Source organism: Cryptomeria japonica, chromosome 11 (assembly GCF_030272615.1).
Source record: "Cryptomeria japonica chromosome 11, Sugi_1.0, whole genome shotgun sequence".
Classification (NCBI taxonomy): Eukaryota; Viridiplantae; Streptophyta; class Pinopsida; order Cupressales; family Cupressaceae; genus Cryptomeria; species Cryptomeria japonica.
In genome coordinates this window covers 431586640-431607902 of record NC_081415.1, presented here as the reverse complement: position 1 = coordinate 431607902, position 21263 = coordinate 431586640, and the positions used below count along the sequence as shown (strand labels likewise).

General features: G+C 37.8%; 1 protein-coding gene across 3 annotated transcripts in view; it reads right to left on the bottom strand.

Annotated features, from left to right (window-relative positions):
• Positions 1 to 1744: 1744 nt before the first annotated feature.
• LOC131073663 (O-fucosyltransferase 38) overlaps positions 1745 to 21263 on the bottom strand; it is a 70317-nt gene continuing 50798 nt past the window's right edge. For 2 of the 3 annotated variants that reach the window (XM_058010166.2, XM_058010168.2), the window contains 8 exons: positions 4350 to 4438; positions 4009 to 4186; positions 3675 to 3803; positions 3352 to 3485; positions 3026 to 3239; positions 2695 to 2879; positions 2519 to 2614; positions 1745 to 2368 (listed from right to left, as the gene is read on the bottom strand). In XM_058010166.2, coding sequence (XP_057866149.1) covers positions 2239 to 2368; positions 2519 to 2614; positions 2695 to 2879; positions 3026 to 3239; positions 3352 to 3485; positions 3675 to 3803; positions 4009 to 4186; positions 4350 to 4438 — 1155 coding nt within the window. In that variant the 3' untranslated portion in view covers positions 1745 to 2238. The remainder of the gene's footprint in view (positions 2369 to 2518; positions 2615 to 2694; positions 2880 to 3025; positions 3240 to 3351; positions 3486 to 3674; positions 3804 to 4008; positions 4187 to 4349; positions 4439 to 21263) is intronic. The other variant, XM_058010167.2, reaches the window with a different exon arrangement.

Here is a 21263-nt window from a genome sequence, read left to right as displayed (position 1 = left end):
TTGGCTCCTAAATATACAAGGCTGACCAAGGGTTATTAAGGACATAGTCACCTATATAAGCAATGTAATCTGGGTGATCAAATATACAACTCAAGCATTCATTCTTTCAGCGATCTACTTTTGATTAGCAGCGAATTTCTCCGAAGTATCAGCAATGAATTACTTCAGTTAGATCAGTGACCTATCACTTGGGCGAATCATCCAAGAACAACGATTTCTTAGTTCAAGGCTAAGCGAATCATTCTCCAAGGTTGCAAAACTTGTCAAAGGGTTGGCATATCATCCTAGAGGTGTCGGATAGATACTCAGTGATAGTAAACTGCACTTCAAGGATATTTTGATCAGATTGTCTCAGATAAGTTGTGCCCTAATTGATCTATGTCTTGAGAAGACTAAGTTGTAATGTGCTTCTATGTTTATTCTAATATGATCTAAGATTGCTTGTTGGGTTTTTCACCTCCAAGAGGGAGATTTTCCCAAGGTACTGGTGTGTTGTTATTGTGTTGTTTTGTGTTGTTGTGTGTTTTATTTTCAGTTTCAGTTATTTACTTTCAGTTTGATTCCTAAAAATCAACACCCACCCCCTTAATCCTCCTACATCCCTCCTCCCCAACCTCCTTAAATGTACTCTCTTGTTTTCCTTTCTTGCCCTCCCCCTTCTCCCCTCTTTTGACTTTGACCCTCCAACCCTCATCTCAAACCTTTTTTGTCCCCACAACACCACCCCCTATTTTTTTTGCTTGCTTAATGTTTATCCTCTTTTTCTCTACCATTGCTCTCTTTGTGGGTTTCTCTTACCTCATCTATTTATCCCATTCATTTAACTTTTTAGCCATATCCCCACCACCCTCACCTCGACCCCCACCCCCACCCTCTCTCTTAACTCTTATAAAGCTTTTTTTCTCTAATCCTTTTCCCTTCCTTCCATCTCTCTCTTTCATTTTTTTTCTAATTCTTTATTTTTAATCCTTAGCTTTACATCTCCAATTTCCCTCCTCTTTTTCTTATTTCCATTGTATTTTATCTCTAGTTTTTCATCTTCGTATTAATATCCCTTCCTTTTCATCTTCATCTTCATCATCTATTGCCAATTCTCTTTTTGTCTTTCAATTTTACATCCTTTTTTTTTCTTTTCCCACAAATCAATTTATTTGCTTTCTCCTTATTATATTTACCTTTTATCATTTTTCACTTTAAACCCCCTCCACTTTTTATTGATTATCATCTTACTAATTTTATGTTGTTTAATAATTTTAACTTCAAAATCCTTGATTTTTATAATAATAACTTACTTATTTCCTTTATTAATAACTAAAACAATTTTACTTATAATTCTTCTCTAAAATATTTTATATTTAGAATTGTATTAATACCATTATAATTTATAATATATTAAGATTATAAATTTAACAATTTCTTTTCTCTTGAATGGTATAATTTAATATTTTATTTATTTGCTTTTTTAATTAATATTTCTTCACGTTTTGATCCTCATATTGTATTTCATTTTCCTCCATCCCTGATCTTTTTAACTTAGAGCTGCAATCCACATCTCGTTTTCTCATCGATCCAAAACATTGATTTTACACAATTTTCAACTAGAAACTCTATAAAAATTATTGATCTAGAACATATTTGTTGTCAATAACTGTAATCTATCTATATATGGGTAATCAATTATTTTAATGACTTAATGATGAAAACATGTACTTTACTGCTCTATGAAAGGAATGCACTTCAACTGTTATCTGTTTAATTAAAGCCGTGAGCATAAATAAACTCAGAATATGAAACAATACATGTGTTCCAGACGGGAAGTCTTTGGATCAGCCAGAGTCATAGCCAGAAAAAAAATGGCTTCTCTTTTTTATCTCAATTTTCCTGAAATTGCCAGGCAGCTTTCTCATTCCCAGTTTTCTCCGCTTGCATTACTTTTCCAGCAATCATGTAAACATAGGTTTCATTTTGCCTCAAGAAACTTACCCAATTTAAGGCTAAATATTCCTCTGTAATACTTCAGATCATGATTAGTATTCCTCGTGTTACTTATATTGGTTAACTGAGGTGTGTCATCCAATGCAAAGGAAAAATCTCCACTGGTTCCAGCTCTCAAAGGTCCTGAACTTTTTGAAAACACTTGAAGATTCATTACAGAAGGTCGAGAGAGGGAAATATCAAGAGGGATTCTCAAACTATATTAAAGAATAAATTGAGTCCTGAAGAATCTGAAAATTCCTTCTAAAAAGAAGGATGCCGTCTACAAATGCATTCAGGAAATGGATTTTCATAAAAATTCTCTTCTGTCCGAAAGCGAACCCGACCTTTAACTCCTGGTAAAGGACCTTGTCTTTTCCGTGGAGCTCCTTGCCTGTAATATCCAGGACACAATTGGTTTTAGAAATTATTATAAGCAATATTAGGATACTTCATCACAATGTATATTATATTAGGATAATTCAAGGAAAGAAATAATAAGTAGAAAAAAAACATGGTGGCTTCACCACAATGTATATGTTACCTCAGTCTGTGCATCTCGATTACTAATCGTGAAAATTCTGGACCTTCCAGCAGCTCTCCCTTGTCAAGTTTCTGAAACAAGGCAACTAGCCCTTTCCTGTCACGCGCAAGGTTTTTTTATTTCACTTGAAATGTTATGAAATCTCTCGGGAAAGGTAACAATGCCACTAACAATACCTGTCTGGGCTGATTGTCTTGCGATGACCAAGAAACCTGCGGTGTCCTTCTACAGCTCTTGCCATGTTTCCAGAATAAGAAGGAATAAAAACATTACTTTCTACTGAAATGATATAATCTAAGGCTGCTGTTTGAGAGGCATGATTCAGAAACGGTTTAAGTTCATTTCGCGTTGCAAGTGTCTCCTGTTACAAAAATACGAAATTAATCGGCAGGAGTACATTACTTTGAAAGCTCTACCAGAACGAACCAAAGGTTTAAAAAAGAAGTGAAAAGGCTCGTGACACAAACAATGTAAGTTCCGACTAATTTTGACCATTATCCAATAAACCTTGAAAATTAAATTTGGAAAATGATATTGAAGTTCTCCAAGATGTTTGCTACCACCATATATCTCTCCAGCTGCTATGTAAATCCAGGTATTTCGAGGATATCCAAGAGCTTGGAGAAAGATCCCAACTTCTTTCGGTGTAAGTGGACAGTATCCTCCAATTCTTTGGTCAGTGGAATTGATCTTTTTAGTTTTCCAGTGATTAGTATTTTCCCTGCCAGGAGCAAATACATTTTATTTTGACATTCATGTCATACAAATTTTGAAAAAAGCAGTCATCTAATATTATTCATTCAATCGCGCAGAAGGTAAAGAAGTACTCTTGCCTTATTGTTGTCAGTTCCTCGGCCTCAGAAGTTGTCAGACCATATGTACAGCCAGTGAAAGCTAACATGTCTTTCTCATAACGTAAATGAAGAGCAATATAAGGTCCATGTCTTCTCATCCTCTCCACCAACTTCTGTTGTGTCACTATTACCTATGCTCAGAACCTAACTTGGCAAGGATATGCCGTGCAGATTTATTCACGATACAAACTCAAATTATGCTGATTTCATAATAATTTTTTTTTTTTTTAATGGTGATAATTTCTCACATAAAGAGAACATTATAAATTTAGAGCATACACCTGTTACGTGAGAAAGAATACCTTTCCTAACAACTCAATAGGGGGAGCAAAGTGCAAGGCATAATAAAATGCACGACATCGCAGTCTCTGAAGATCTACTGGCAAGTTGTTGTTTGAGAGGCGTGAATCTGATTTGGCAACATTAATAACCTGTAAATCTGTTAGCCAATTAAATTTTGTGGCATAGCTTAACAATTCATGAACCAGTTTAATCAAAAAGTAAATTTTCTGGATAGACCCTGTAATATATTTAATAACTCAATGGACAAGAATTCTTTAGTTATCCCTAAACTACTTGCTACGAGCTAATCACCAAACCATTATTGCCAAAGAAATGTTACAATATATTACTCACCTTATACTCCTGATATAAATGGCCCATCTCTTGATAATAAGCCAGGCCTGACCAGGTTGTGAAGTGTTTGCGAGCTTTTGGAGTAGATTCCAGCTCTTTGGGTAGCTCTTTTATGATTTTCACATCTCCCTCAAGAGTCTTGATAAAATGCTCTTGATCAAAAATATCCGAGAAAATACTGGATGCAAACATTAAACAGAAATTGAGTGGAAGAAATGGATGCAAACATTATACAGAAATCTAGTGGAAGAAACAAACAAGTAATGATTTGAAGACCACTTAAAACAAAATGCAAAAAATTGTCTTCAAATAATGCAAAAGAAGCTTCAGTGACACCAAACCTGGAATCATGCCAGTAAGATCGCTTATCCAGCTTAGGGATAACAAGTGTGGCATTCATGATCCGTGCCACTGCCACCATATCACAGATCTAAGCCAGGATATTGGAAGTGAGAAGTCAAAATTTAAGGTTAATCCAGCAATTAAACTAAGACAAAATGTGCAGTTCATTTTGCATTTCATCCTACAATATAATGTCAAAGTATTCTATTTCTGGAATTAAATAGTTGTTTGGCTGCCAATACATAATCAGTGCAGATAAATGTATTCATAGTTCAAAATAATCTTACCTATACCAAACTGTAACGACAATATAGAAGAATGTTGGGAGATGGATATCACGACTATTTAAAAGGTTTTAATTTTTTAAGGCCTGGTACTGAAGAGCAGCACTCATCCTACATACACTGGGAGATATGATAACTGATTGATCTATCAAAAAATTGCAATAGAGCATTTGATCAGTCCATGACAAAGTTACCAAAGCATATTGCATGAAACTCATTATCTAGCGAGGACTCTGAACAATTATGGAATTGTGCATTTGAAAAACACTTCTCTGACAATGTAGAAAGGATTGGCAGTACATCTCACCAAGACTAGGAAGTTGAAAGAATAATCTCTAAGATTGAGATACCTGATGGTAAAAATGTAAATCTCAGCACAAAAGTGGGGAAGAGAAAGAAAGAGATGAAGGCAGCCTCTCCGAACTTTCAAAACTTAAAAAGTGCAAATAATTCTCTCAGCTCAACATAGACGTTAATAAAGGATTTCAGGATGTGAAGTCAAACTGCTAGGTGCTTTAAAAAACAAGAAACATTCAACACTTCTTAAAGACTTCAAGGATACAAGAAACTTAGAAAACATAGCAAAGGATATGGCCTCTTCAAAGGAGGTTCCAATTATGTAATGTCCCCTATAAGGATATTCCTTTATTTTGCCCTAGAATCACCAAATGAGATATGAAGTATATTAAAGTAATGTAACTTGCCAATTTTGAGTCTTGATTTAAGGCTAAATTGTTGGTGTTGGAAATAAGCCACACCCAGACCGACGATGGACTGGTCCAAGAGAGGCCAGTAGCTCAGTGTTAGAGCACTCCAGCAGTGTATGGAAGGTCCTAGGTTCGAGTCCTAGCTGGTCCATGTCTCAACATGGTGTCAGAGCCAGGTCCAGGCTAGGAGCCCCAAGCACACGAGAGGTGTGGTTTAAGGGGGGGTGTTGGTGTTGGAAATAAGCCACACCCGGACCGACGATGGACTGGTCCAAGAGGGGCCAGTAGCTCAGTGGTAGAGCACTCCAGCAACGTATGGAAGGTCCTAGGTTCGAGTCCTAGCTGGTCTGTGTCTCAACATAAATAATGGGAGATAGATAAGTCTGCTGACTATTTGTACTAATTCTGAAACTGCTTCTGTTCTCCCCTGACCGATTGATTTCTTTTTTGTCTGATTCATGCCTTTCCTTGCTGATTCCCTAGATGGTTCAAACTTAAATGTGTGCAGATTATATGATACTCTGATCCTTTTTACCTGATCTGGAGTTGTGTTCTTTTATTGATTGTTGCAGGTGTTTGAATCCAATCTTGATGCTTATTGAATCGCGGATGTAATTCTCCTTGATCTCAATAGCTGATTATTTAAGCCATGTCTGATTTCCTGATTATAGATCAAAGTTCCTTTCCATTTACTGAGTCATTACAGACACCCTTTTTCTGAATTCACACTCAGAATTCAGAATTTCTCATCTTTTATTCTCCTCCTTATTCTGCTCCTCCTTTTGATATCCTCTTATCTCTTATTTGGTGGGAGACATACCTTTTCATAGCAACCATTCCCTTTGCAAGGGGTGCCTCCCTTTAAGTGTTGTCTTAATAACTCTTTATTAAGTCGGCCCTCTCTAAAAATATGATTGTTTCTTAAGTAACCACTTATTCTTCTTTAATCAGGTCGGCCCTCTCAAAGACATCACTGCTTGTAATCTGGTCAGCCTACCTTAACTTATTATAGCCAATATTTATCACTTATTTTGGGTCGGCCTTCTGCATTTATTTAACAGCCCATATTCAAATATGTACTTCTGTCACTAGGGTTTTATAATTGTAGCGACCAGGGATTTATCTAAGACGGGCATGACAGTCCGCCCTACTTGAGATTGCTTGTCCTCAAGCAATGATGGATTTTAAGCCAATCTTTGCAACTACGAGAATTAGAAGCATGATGCACATCTATGATCTTAAATTGTTTTTTTATAAATAAATTTATATCTTTGGTTCACTCTTAGTTATTCTCATATTCTAGATCAACAAAAAAAAGAAATCTCATGATAATTGGAATATGTTTACAGTAATCATTAGAAACACATCAGGTATGAACCAAACACGGAGCATACACATAAAAACACAAAGCATACACATGCATATATGCAGACATGGGGCATAGATGTAAATACACAAATTGTTGGATGCATCCCTTCTTGTTGACTAGAATGCATCCATTGATTTACTTTTACCTTGTAGGCTGGTAGGATCAAGGAAGGAAGAAAGAAGAATTTGGATCTGCAGAAGGCAAGTGCGTCAAAGAGTTTGTTAGGAGCTAGGAAGGGGATCTGACCCCGCCTTACTACTCCCACGAGCCGGGAAGGGGGGCCTAACCCCACCTTGCCATTAAAAATCCACTTAGAGCCAGAAAGAGGGTCTGACCCCACCTTTCAACTCCCATGAGCGAGGAAAGGGGCTTAACCCCGCCTTGCTGCTCATAAGCCACTTAGAGCCAGAAAGAGGGTCTGACCCCACCTTTCAACTCCCATGAGCGAGGAAAGGGGCTTAACCCAGCCTTGCTGCTCATAAGCCACTTAGAGCCAAAAAGAGGGCCTAACCCCACCTTTCTGCTCCCAGGAGCTGGGAAGAGGGCCTAACCCCACCTTGCCGCTCATAAGCCACATAGAGCCAAAAAGAGGGCCTAACCCCACCTTTCTACTCCCATGAGCTGGGAAGGGGGCCTAACCCCACCTTTCTATTCTCATGAGCTAGGAAGGGGGCTTGTCCCCACCTTGCTGCTCATAAGCCATTTAGAACCAGAAAGAGGGCCTAACCCCACCTTTCTACTCCAATGAAGGTCCTCAATTTTTTGACCATTTGTTTGCTCATTCTGGATTTACCCTAGAATTTGCCGTAGTATTCAATCACGATAGGGTTTGGAGGAGGAAGCATGATAGGTCCGCCTGAATCCATCCCCGCACTAAGCCCAAGAGTGGACACTCACCCTCTTGGCCCCAATGGCAAGCACATTAGACATCCACTCGGGGTGGTCTACCTAGTGGGGTGCTTATATCTACTTTCCCTATTCATGCTTCATCCCTTTAAGTCAATAGCCAATCCTTGTAGAGATGGGAAAGGAAATCATAACAGGGGGCCTGTAATATATCTATCTAAGCCCAAGAGCAGACACTCACCCTCTTCACCCCAGCAACAGGCACATTGGACATCCACTCAGGGTGGTCTACCTAGATGGCTATTTTATAATTGCTCCCCTTCCTTACACCTCCTTCCCTTCCCACAATATTTATTATTAAAGCTATTATCTGTTTGATATAGTGAATCTAGATCTGATTTGTTACAGGTCTGATCCTAGTTCGCCTTTTCTGCTCATAAGGATCTTTTCCTTGATCTATATTGGCATTCTTTGTAAGGATCGTTGCAAATGTTTCGATCTTCCTTGATAGCTTATATATATTAGGAATTGAGCCCTTTGGCTAGTTTGCATTAACTATCCTCTGTCCCTCAGGCTAGCAGGAATGGTGCTGTGATACCATTTGTAAATGTCCCCTATTGGGATATTCCTTTAATTTTCCCTAGAATCACCAAATGAGATATGAAGTATATTAAAGAAATGTAACTTGCCAATTTTAAGTCTTGAATTAAGGCCAAATACTTAAAGATAGATAGGTCTGCAGACTATCTGTATTAATTCTGAAACTGCTTCTGTTCTCCCTGACTGATTGATTACCTTCTTGTCTGATTCAATGCCTTTCCTATTCCCTAGATGGTTTGATGTGTGCAGATCATATGATACTCTGATCCTTTTTCCCCGATCTGCAGTTGTGTTCTTTTATTGAATTGCAGATGTAATTTTCCTTGATCTCAATAGCTGATTATTTAACCCATGTCTGATTATCAGATTATAGATCAAAGTTCCTTTCCATTCACTGAGTCATTATGGATACCCTTTTTCTGATTTCACACTCAGAATTCAGAATTTCTCATCTTTTTATTCTCCTCCTTATTCTGCTCCTGATATCCTCCTTTTATATCTCTTATTTGGTGAGGTACATACCTTTTCACAGCAACCATTCCCTTTGCAAGGGGCACCTCCCTAAGCGTTGTCTTAATCACTCTTTATTAAGTCGGCCCTCTCTAAAAATATAACTGTTTCTTAAGTAGCCGCTTATTCTTCTTTAATCAGGTCGGCCCTCTTAAAGACTTCACTGCTTGTAAACTAGTCAGCCTACCTTAACTAATTATAGCCAATATTTATCACTTATTTTGGGTCGGCCTTCTGCATTTATTTAACTGCCCATATTTAACTATGTACTTCTGTGGCTAGGGTTTTATAATTGCAGAGACTAGGGTTTATCTAAGACAGGGGCATGACAAATTATATTATTTATGGTCAATTTATATTTCATACAGCAATTGTTGAGATCTATAAATGTGGCATTATTGTTTTCTGAATAAAATAATGCTCCCTCCAGGTTTTCTAACATTGTATGAGAGCCTTTCCAATATTCAATGTTACAGATGTTTCTTATGTTTGCTACAAATACTGTCAAATTTGCTAATGTTGACTGACAATTCCTGGGTTTGCAGTGGACAAAACTTAGAAGATGGCCTCCCCAAGGGGATGTGAAATTGTAGTGGATACAAGAAAATATTGATTAATGGTTAAAGACTATATGTTATGGGTTCAGGAATACCTGTACACCCAAAAAAAATGGGGTTGCATTCATTTTGAGTATATCTACAAAAAATTATTAAAATCATGAATATATAAATATTTTAGCCTACTAAAAACACAGATACCACAGATCATACAGCAAAACCCATGATACTAATAGATTTTAAACTTAAAAGGGTGGTAAAAGTAAAGCATGCATTGTTTTTAATAACATGAAGCCAGTAATTATTATGATTTAAGAGAAATGCAGCAGGTAACCAACTGAGACTTATCCTAAAAGAACAATTATCCAAATTTTAAGAAAATGAAAGAGCGATATACAAATTTAGTGAATCTGTCTCCTACTCCTGTGCATAGGCTCCCCAGGTCTCTCATGACTCCTGAAGTGATTGGTTATTTGGAAAATGGTGGAACGTCACCATTCATGAATTACCTTAAACATTTCATACAAATATGCACCTTGTGATCTTGTCAATTCAGCCATCTGAATATCTATCTAGTATTGGCTCACAAATGATATTTATTGCTAAAGCAATGGCTGTAGAGATAAGCAGGATTCCTATATGCCTAAACCTCTGAAAACATGGCTTGAAGGTGAGCTCTCTAGGATTTGACAAAGGTTATGAAAATGGTTTCAAGCATGTAGGCGAAAAAATAACTAAAGTAAAAAAGAATTAAAAGATGTTTAACTATTTAAAGAATGGCAGGGCATCAAAAGGGACCATTACAAATTGGTACCTTGATTTTGGGCAATTGAGTCATTATATACCTTCACCACATACACAGTTGCACATTCACAATGAAAACTAGGGATGCAAGTACTAACCATGAGCTAGGCTCTACAGCTAAGACTTGCAAAACTAACCAGAAGTAATAATGAACAAGCAATCATTTAACAATTCACAATTAGTTGTAAAGCTTTTGGTTGTAACTATGTATATCATTTTTGTATCTACCAGAAACTTTACAATTTATGTCATGGACTGTGGAAATATCATGCCTTCTATCCATAATTAGACAAAGTAAAACATATAGTACACTAGAAGGGAAAGTTCAAATACACTTTAAACAATTTTGCAAGCCCCTACAAAGGCTAACCAATTAGCATATTACAAAGTAAGAAAATGTTACCTCAAAGATAGGCATAGATGTCACATCCCCGTGTATGGCCTCGTTTGAATAGTCACTAAATGGGTGAAATATTAATAAAAATAAATTATTCAAGGAAGTGATGAGTAAACAGGGAAAGGACGAGTCAAGTGACCTCCTGCAATTTCCATTAATTAAGCATGGGTGCTTGGGTACGCATTATGGTATCCCTCTACAACTTTCACTTCCCTGAGTACATTTGGGAAGGATGCCAGAATGGGAGTCCTGACAAAAGTATGGACATCCATCAAGCCTATGAATGGAGGAGAAACCACAAAAAAAGAAAACATTTTCGATAGCTTTCATCATGAATATGTTTGCTTGCAATGAAGGGGGAGCCATCTGTGCGTGAGCTCTTAAAGGGATGTCTGATGGGAAGTGGCATGGACATCCATCAAGAGCAGTAAGAAGAAAGGAATTTTGTTGAATGTTGTACTTGCAACTGCTCTGGTAGATATGTATGCAAATTGTTCAAGCACACACAAAGCACGCAAACTGCTAGATAGAATACCCAAACGAAATGTGGTATTATGGAATGCAACAAAGCTGAACTACTTGACAGAAAATCTGAAAGAAATGTGGTCTTATGGAATGAAATGAAGGCAGTATGCACAAATTTTATTTGTTCAAAATGCTTTTGGAACTATCAAGCAAATGCAATTGATAAGTGTAGAACCAAAATCTACAACCTATGCTAGTGTTCTCTCTGCCTATGGAAATGGGAGCAAAAAAAAGAAAGAACCGATTCCCTGTTCCTGAACCCCATCCTGCCAGCCTGCACACCACAATGAAAGCTTCTAAATAGGTCATGGACTCAAAGCATAATAGCATAGATGGATGCGCTGTTTTATTTTTGGAGAGGTATGTAGATTAAGTTGTTTGGAAGAGGGAAAAGGTAGAGAGATTGGTCATGGGAGATAGATAAAAAGAAAACAAGAAACTACAGAGGAAGAGCACGTTGGAAGGAGAGATGACATGAGGGAGCAAACAGAGGGAAAATTAGGGAGAAGGGGAAACCGTGCAAGAGATAAAGCATAAATGGTGATGAAATTCTTAAGAAATGGGTTTCATGGATTGCAATGGCACATGATATTTGCAAGAAAAAATTATTTAAAGGGCCTGAGAAATGCAATTGGCAGATGCAAATGATTCCACAATATCTTGATGCCATCCTTCTTTCTATGCTGAAATAAGAACGTTGGAATTAGAAGAGATATATGAATGCAACGCCTACATTGGAAATATTTTCAACACATTTCTCGTTAAGTACTCTCCTCCACCATATTCCCTTTCTAATAACCTTTAATTCTGGATTACTCACTTCTATGGCTGAAAAGGGTTTGAAAGGTACATCATAGGAAAATCATGTTTCTTAGTAAAACAGTAATTGAGCAAAGATGTTGGGATAATTCTAATAGTGTACTCTTTAACTTCACACTGATGTTTTATGACACATTTTTAGATATTTAAGAATGTTATTTTCTTGCATCAAAATGTAGGTGTGATTTGTGGGATCATCTCCCTATGTTCCAAGTTGATATATTCATATAAGGAACATATAAAGTTTAAGCAATATATTAGTTATTTTGACATGGTAGCTCTTCATGAAACATGATAAGAGCTCTATTGATTAACACAATTGTTGAGAAACCATGCTATTGCATCTATTAAGTGGATGATTACTATGGCATCCAGGTTATATTCTCATATAATATTATCAGTAAAGTAAATTAAGAATTGTAATGTACTGGAGAGGACTACCATATTTGGCTATTATAGTAAATGTTCATGAAATCTTAGTACAAGTGAATAGTAATGGCAATTGGCTGTGTATATTAAGCATAAATTTCATTACATTGAGCAACATAAGGGTATAGGTCATTGCTCAAAAAATGCTATAATAATTTGTGACTTCGGTATTGATAATCCAGATTATGTAAATAAATTTTGTTTATATTGAAATATATGGAAGGATTGATCATGGCACGCTATTGTAACTCAAAAAGTAGTAGTACAACACTCAAATATGGATAGTTGTTCTGGTTGGTAGAATATATTGAGTTCCTTTCTTTATAATTGGACACCTCATGGAGCCATATCAAGGCTTGCATAATGGGTGTGTTGTGATGACTCTTTGGGCTATAGTGATCTTATACTATGATATCCCCTAAGTTATAATATCCTGATATATAGGACAATATTATTATTATTAGTTTGGGTCAAATATGTTGTTCTTAGTTGGATGAACAATATTGTAAGAGTTCCTTTAGAATCATGAGTAAAAACAGGTGGTACGATACTATATGTTATCATTGTCCATTACATACTCATAAATAGATTATCTCTATGGAGGGATTAAATCAAATCTGTTATCTCTATGCATGGTAGTGTGAACATTCACTTGGTATGATATACCAAATTGTGCCATTTGATCATATTTATACATTAATGAGAAGTTTTGAATTTGTGAATATAAGATGTGTGCAAGTACATATTATTACATGTAGGATAAGACTAGAAATTATACCTTACATGACTTTTCTTTAGGATATAACTTTTGCATGTGGAATTATGACTGTAATAATGTAACTTCATGTATATGTATTCACTAATGCATAGGTCTTGGTCCAAAGATTAAGTATTGTTTGCGCATACAAAGAGGATTTCTTGTTAGGTGACCAACCTAACCTTTACATCGTGGAGATGAACCTATAGGATATTTTGGGGAGAATTTATTAACTAAGAACTTACCATAATGAAGGGTTAAATTATTTGAATAACTTTATGTTTGAACTTTAAGAGAAATAAGATGGCAAATACTTTTGGATCAAATCTTTGGCTATAAGATAACCTTATAACATGAACCAAGTATAACATATAATTAATATAAACCTCGACTCTTGATTGCATTACATTGTAATCAAGGTTGACATTGTTTAGTGGTGCTACCACCACACTTTACTAAATATACCTTTAATTTTGATAATCCATTGATACCAAGGTAAATACTTTATATGACACAGTTAACATGGGCTATGACACAGTTAACATGGGCTCTTTATATTGAACCTTGTTTATATTGAACATTTTTAAATATGAGAACCTTGTTACTAGAGCTAACACGGGAATGAAAGAAGGGGTACCAATGGTTGTGTTGGGTGATGGAATATTGAGTAGGATTAATGATTAACCTATGTTGTAAGAGCCATGAGGTTTTAGATGCTTGTAACATTGGAAATGTTAGAGGTAGGGTTATATTGAGGAGATACCAAAATGCATGTGATTATAGGCCATTTGGAAAATTCTATTGTAGTGACAATAGGTGAACTGAGTTCCTTAAATGTCATTTTATCCTCATTTAGTGTAATGATAATATATGGTGTAATGATAATATAAGCTATAAAACTTTAGAATGGTATTTGGATATTGAGGAAAAGACTTTTATATGACTATAAGATAACTATTGACCCCAAGGGTAGAAGAACCTCCATATTAAATCTATTATGTGAACTTCAATTGAAAGTGTTTTGCTAAGGGTTTGTGTGAACTAGGGTAATTATAGGTTAAGTAACAAGTTTAGCACATAAAACCTTGGCATGTTCTAATTGTGTTATGAAATAATAACAAATGGACTTTGCGTCAAAACTTCAATATCCTAAAAAGGGAACTATAATAGTATAGGTTGGTAAAGTATGAACTTAGTTATGATTTCCCAACAATTGTTATGCATAATGATTAATGAAACCTTAATTATGGAGAACCTATGTGTGAGTCCTTTGAAGATTGAGATACCTAGTGAGGAGTACTACGTGTGACTTTGACCCATTTGGAAGCGAGAACGTAGGTGGTCCTTGGGTGAAGGATGCCCATGTGACCTCAAGTCCATAGGGGTAGGGTCTAGTAGGGGATAACTCCAAGGTATGGGGTTGTTCCTAACTTGTCGACCTTTCCTCTTTAGTAGGCTTCAAATGAGGCCGGAAAGGCATTAGAAGAATATGGAAGAGTTAAGAAAGCCTTATAACTCGTATTTAATATATATTGTGTTTCTGAATGATGAGTTGATAAAGTGAAAGGGTAGACCACCTTATAGTTGGTTTGTTTATCTATTGAGCAGAGGCCATCTTGAATTGGATCCAAGTGTAACTTAATCCTAGACCTATAAGACTTTATGCAAATATTCCTCGACCTGTCTTGATTATAACCTACTTGTTCTAAATTAGGAACCTCTCTTCCAATTATAATGCTAAGCCATGTACAGACCATGACTTTTACAACAACGGATGGAGATAGGACCCTACAAGGGTATAGGTAGAGGATTGTATTCCTCTAGCACATAGACTAGTCCTCTCTATCCGAGGTGGTCACTGAAGGATAAATCCTATGCCCCACTTAAAATAAGCTTATCCGCTCGAGATTGACAATAGTCAAGGAGCATAATATGCCGGTAGACTGTCAGTCGTACCACCTAGTTAGCGGATGGTTACCGCCAGTTGCATGTAGGCAAGGGATACCCTGCATTGATTTAAGGTATTAAACAGATTGCACCAAGAGCATGTAGGCTTGGGGGCTAGTTCCATGCCGGCGAAGGATGTCCTTGTTGCTTAGCCATCCAATGGACTATAGGGAAGAGAATTTCTAATGAATAATAGGTAGGTAAGAATTGGACCAATCTCGTAAAATTTTGGGCATATCTTGACGTGGAAATGGTATACTTGGCTTTGTTAGGATGAGGATAGACACTCAATGTAGTATGGGATAAATCAAATCTTGTTCCCACTTGCTCATGGTGTGGAAGATTGGGCAAAAGAATGTGTCCCACAGTATGGTGCACAGTGCACTAACAATCCTTTTATCTAGGATGCACTATGGGCAAGTGGTAGCTAGTCATTATGGATATGTTGATTCCTCACTGTGTTAATGCTAGTCACTAGGTATGTGATGCCTATTGAAGCTAGTCACTATACATGAGAGGTGTATATTGAAGCTAGTCCCTATGAATATTTGATGCATGCTAGAGCTAGTGACTATGTATATGTGACATAAGCTAGAGCTAGACATCATGTGTGTGATATATATACAAGCTAGTCACTGTGTATATGGTTTTGGAAAGGTATGACCCCCGATGTAATTGTGTATGTATGTACACTATTTGAACGCAATAAGATATTGTTTTATTATTGTTGGGCTAATTTTTAATAAATAGTCTTGGTTTGAAGAGAGATCAAAGATATCATATGAGAGGAGGGAATGAACTCCCTCTAAACTTCAAGGGCAAACTAAGAAGCCATCAACTTCCCTCGAAGGGATACATAGGCAAGGTCTTTGGGAATGAACCCTCGAGGCTTAGGTCTAGGTCTAATGGGGATACTAACCTCAAGAGCTTACCATCATTAAGTGCAAGCATAGTTGGTGGTGTGAATTTGTCACCACTATGGTGATTGAAGAAATTATGAAGTCAACACTTCTAAGATAGAATAAGAAGCTTGGATGATTAAGTTGGTTCTTGTGGGAAAGAAAAAAAAAATAGTAGCAACCACGGGGTAGTTGTTACAATAGACAAACTCGGTATGGTTTTCAATAATGTTCCTCCAAGAAGGCCAACAAAGAGAGGATTTGAGCTTGTGATTGAACTAGAGGAGGGAGCTAAACAATGATTACCACTCCTTACAGCCACCCAAAGAGGCACAAGGAAGAAATAGAGAAGGCCATCCGAGAGCTACTTGATATGGGGCACATTACGCCTAGTTTGAGTCCCTTTGCTTCTTCTATAGTTCTGGTCAAATAGAAGGATGGGGCAAGAAAGATGTGCATAGACTACTAGGCACTGAATAAGAAAACAATCAAGAACTAGTATCTGATTCCCAAGATTGATGAGCTCATAGATGAACTTCGTAGGGCGGTCTACTTTTTTTAGATTGATCTTTGGTCCAAGTATCATTGGATCAGAGTAAGGCATGCATAAGACAACCTTCAAATGCCATTATGGGCATATGAATTTTTGGTCACGCCCTTTGGATTGACCAACACTCCTACCTGTTGTGACCATTTCACACATCGCCCCATTTAAAATGGGGACCCCCTCTTTTTGCTTGTTTTTGCTCGCCTTTCGCTTTGCTTTTTAGGGTTTTGGTAGTTCGTCAGTTGTCTGGATTTAGGGTCAAGCCTTAGGGTTTCCGTTACTGTCTTTTCAGGCCAGAGTCCAGTCAGTCTTGAGAGCTTTTTAAGCTTCCTTTTGTAGGATGCAATTTTGAATGGAATGAATTCGCCAGAATGGTCTATTTTCAATTGGAATTTTGAGTGCAGAGTCTTAATTTGTCTAAGTGTTGATGATGAAAATGTGAATTTTATTCAATTGAGTAATTTTGACCTAAATTTTGAGTTTTTTGATATTTGATCCTGGGCATGGGGAATGATTTGTTTTTGCCTTGTGAAGTGATTAAACTTGTGAAATCATGATATTTTGGCCTGCAAGAGCAAAATCGCTCCTGTCCCTCAGTGAAGGGCCGGAGCTCGTTTTCAAAATTCTTACTATCTCTGCAGGATCAAGATGATTTTTCGAATGGAAGTAGTAAAGAAAGGCGTGATCTTTCCGTTGAATATAAATTGAAGAATTTCACGAACACAGAAATGCCTCAGGAAGCAAAATCGCTCCTGTCCCTCAGTGAAGGACCGGAGCTTAAAATCAAACATCACCTCGTCCTTGCAGGATTTTAACAACTTGACGATTTGGAGAGATCCAAGGGAGTGCATTTTACCAGATGAATATAATTTGAAGGCACAAACATGAAGAAAAGTGGACCAGAATGCCAAGATCGCTCCTGTCCCTCAGTCAGGGACCAGGGCGAAATCCATTATAGCTCCCGTCCCTCTCCCAGGGACCAGAGCGAAATTCTTCATAAGGCATGTTTTAAACAAAGATCAAGCAAGTTTTAAGTTTGATGGCAAGAAAGGAGGTGAATTGAACCCGTTGAAGACAAATTGAAGATTACAAAACATCTACAAGGGACCCAAATGCCTAAGTTCGCTCCTGTCCCTCAGTTAGGGACCAGAGCGATTTTTACCTTAGACAAATTTCTTGCCAAGTAAGAGCGAATTCCAAGGCATGGATGAGTGAAACGGAGCACTACAAGACCATTGAAGATAATTTTTGAAGTTAGCAAAGTGAGATGAAGCCTACAAGAGCAAGATCGCTCCTGTCCCTCAGGCAGGGACCAGGGCGATATGATGGTTGTATTGCCTTTCCTCCAAGTTCAAGACACTCCAAGATGAAGTACAAGGTGGTGAGGACGTTTTAAGGCATCTCAATGAAGAACGAAGTATCCAAAGTCGCCAATGTTGAAGGAATTACACCAAGACACCCAGTTCGCTCCTGTCCCTCAGGCAGGGACCAGAGCGAAATTTTCATAAAGGCCTAGATTTTGAAAGTTTAACAAGTATTAAGCGACCAAGAAGGATCAAAGGACTTCATTTTTCACGATGAAAGTAATGGCAAGTTGTTAAAAGCAAGCATGAGCCCAGGACATTGAAGTTCGCTCCTGTCCCTCAGTCAGGGACCAGAGCGATATTTACCATATTGACCAAATCCTTCAAAAGATCACGTTAAGTCAAGGTTATGTGAGATGATAAAAGGTCTAAGGTGTCTTAAGAAGATGATATACAAAGGTTTCAAACGTCAAATGACTATCAATTGAGCCAAGGAAGCTATATCGCTCCTGTCCCTCAGTCAGGGACCAGGGCGATTTTCACAAGATCATTCATTTTCTTTCAAAATCATGACAAGGCAAGGATACACAAGATCAAGGATATCGTTTGGAAGGCAATGAACAAGAAGCAAAGGTTGAAAGATGGTGAGTTTTGACTAGAACATGGAGATCGCTCCTGTCCCTCACCAAGGGACCAGGGCGATAATCCTCCAAACATCTATATGCCTTGTGGAAGTCAAGTGAAACAAGCGTGGAATGGAGAAACTATGTCATTGCTTGCCATATAAAGAGGATTGGTGATTAAAGAAGCGAGATCAAGGAGAGAAACACCAGGATCGCTCCTGTCCCTCACCAAGGGACCAGGGCGATATTTGCTAAAACACTTGTTATCCTTCGAAGATCATGTCAAAACAAAGTTGCAAAGGGTTTAAAACGTCGTTTGAAAGGTAATGAACGAGGAGTTAAAATCAAGAACGAAGAATTTCAAGTAAGAACGTAGGGTTCGCTCCTGTCCCTCATCAAGGGACCAGGGCGATATCACATCTAAAGGACATTCATTTTCAAAGTCAAGTCACTCAAGTTCGAAATCCCTTGCAAAAACGCCAGTTTCAACGTAAGGATGGAGATTTTAAACGTCCAAAGCACGAGAACCAAGACCAAGTTGATATTTCGCTCCTGTCCCTCAGTCAGGGACCAGGGCGATGAGGTTTGTACTTTTCACCTTCGAATTTTGGCGCTAACAAACATTTTTTTTAATTTATTTTAAATGCTAAATTCGATAAATTAAAAAATTCAATTAAAATAGCATTTAAAATTTGCGCAAGATATTAATTAATTATTTTTGCCTTGTAAAAAATCGAATTTGTTAAATTAAAAAACAAAGGCATTTAATAATTAATTATTAATTGATTAAAAATCAAATGGAGCGCTTGGATTGAAAGGTCGGCCTTATTATTTATTTAAAAATCGTTTTAATTACCTTATTTTTACCAAGTCGGCCTCAAGGTAATTGTGGTGTGAGCGCTTATAAAGGGTGGTGAAGATTTTCATTTTCACATTATCATTTTATCATCCACATTCAAGAGCGATTTGGAGTATCCAAAGGTGGTGCGAAATTATCATTCAAGAGGAGGTGCGAGTGGTGTTCAAGGTGCGAATTTCATCAAAGGAAGGCGTAAACATCATCTAAGGAGTGCGAACGTGAAGTTTGAATTAAGGCGAAAGACATTGAAGATCACGTCAAAGGCATCCCCAAGGGTGGCGAATTGATAAAGAGGACGTTCATTTGAAGGAGATCACGTTGAAGCCATCTAATCTCGATTTTTGCCTAGGCGAATTCTCTTTATTTTTCATTCTAGAGTTAAGCTCTCAAATAAGGTATGGCGAGGATCCCTTGTTTTGATTTTGAATGTTGATCGTCATAGCTTCAAATTTTGAATTTTGAAATTTTTGAATTCCACTAGCTCAATCGTTTTTTTTAGGAAATGATAACTCAAAGACTTATCATGATGTTTCCTAAAATTTACTCTCTAATTTATGATATATATTGCAAGATCTAGTACTTATTATGAAATGTTGTGTAGGTATGGCGACCCCAAAGGCGGGAGCATCCACCAGTCGTCCAGCTCTCATGAAGGAAGATCAAAGGACCGAAGAAGTGGAGACCAAGATCGTGTCTAAGTGGAGCAACATTGGAGATACCAACTTGGGTAACTTTAGCACGAAGAAGTTTCGAGAGGTCCCTTACATTGGCAAGCCATCACCTGTCGCCCGGAGAATAATCGAGAGTGGCATCATTAAGGCGGCCGGCTTTCCTCCAGCTGTTCAGTGCCATGAGTTGATGATCGAGTGTGCTCGTCATTATGATCCTCAGTCCAGAACGATCGTGTCCAATGAAGGAAACACCTTGGCGTATCTTTCAGAGGAAGCTATAAGTGAAGCTTTCCATCTTCCAGAGCATAGAGACATGATATACAAGAGCATAGAAGGAGCCAGGTCAATGTACGAGGATGATCCAAATGCTTGTCTAAGCATCATCAACAAGAACTGGCTACTTAAGAGTCGTCCTCGCCTGAGCAAGATCCCGAACACACCGCATAGGATTGATTTCCAGGAGGAGTACAGAGATTTGATCACAATGCTCAACCGAGTTACAGGAGCCCCTCACGCCTTCTATTTTGAGAAGTGGATGTTCTACTTCATCCAGGTGATCGTTCAAGGGAAAGGAACAATTCATTGGGCTAGAATGATTAGCCATTGCTTGGACGTACAGTTGAGGAGACTCAAGGCTACCAAGTCCTTCCACATGAGTTCATACGTCATCTATGCCTTGATCAAGAGCTTCGAGTATGCAGGACTACCTCACAGAGGAGTGATTGGAAGAGGACCCGGCGAGGTCAGGGTTTGTGATTCCTATGTCCATTTGCATCATCCGCCAGGAAGCAACTACAAGCTAGTTAATGATACCTTCATGATGAACATCACAAGGACGTTGCAAGGTGGGATTCACAACAGATTATCTCAGGATGCACAGGAATTAATAAAGAGGTATGGTGCTTGGTTTATTCAATTTCCGAAGTTTACTTATATCAGAGTACATGGATGTCCTTTACCTCCATACATGTTGCCGAGATATCCGACAGACAGAATTGTGTTACTTGAAGTAACAAGACAGTTGGCAGCTTATGCGAAGGCATTCAGACACAGACATGGGAATGGAGTTCCAGTACCTATCATTTTGGGCAATTCAGTCGAGGTATGTCCTAATGCTTTAGCTATGGATGACGCAGAGAAGGAGTTAGCCTTGTATTCTTTTTCATCCTTTGCTTTGAGAGAAAGCTTTGATCCACATGGACATTTAGAGGAGACAGTCGGTAGGAAGTTTAAGCATGAGTACCAAATTGAAGATTTTATGATAAATCTCTTAGATGATCTTGAAGTGAAACGAAAAATGCATTCTAGATTGCCTTTGGATTTCATCAGGAAATGCAAGATTTATAGAGTGGCTGACCAAGCTCAGGACAGTGGCAGACATCTCCAGTCATCCTATGACCGAGAAAGCAAATCAGTAAGGTTAGATTGGAATGAGCCCGAGGTCGTGGATCTAGATGCT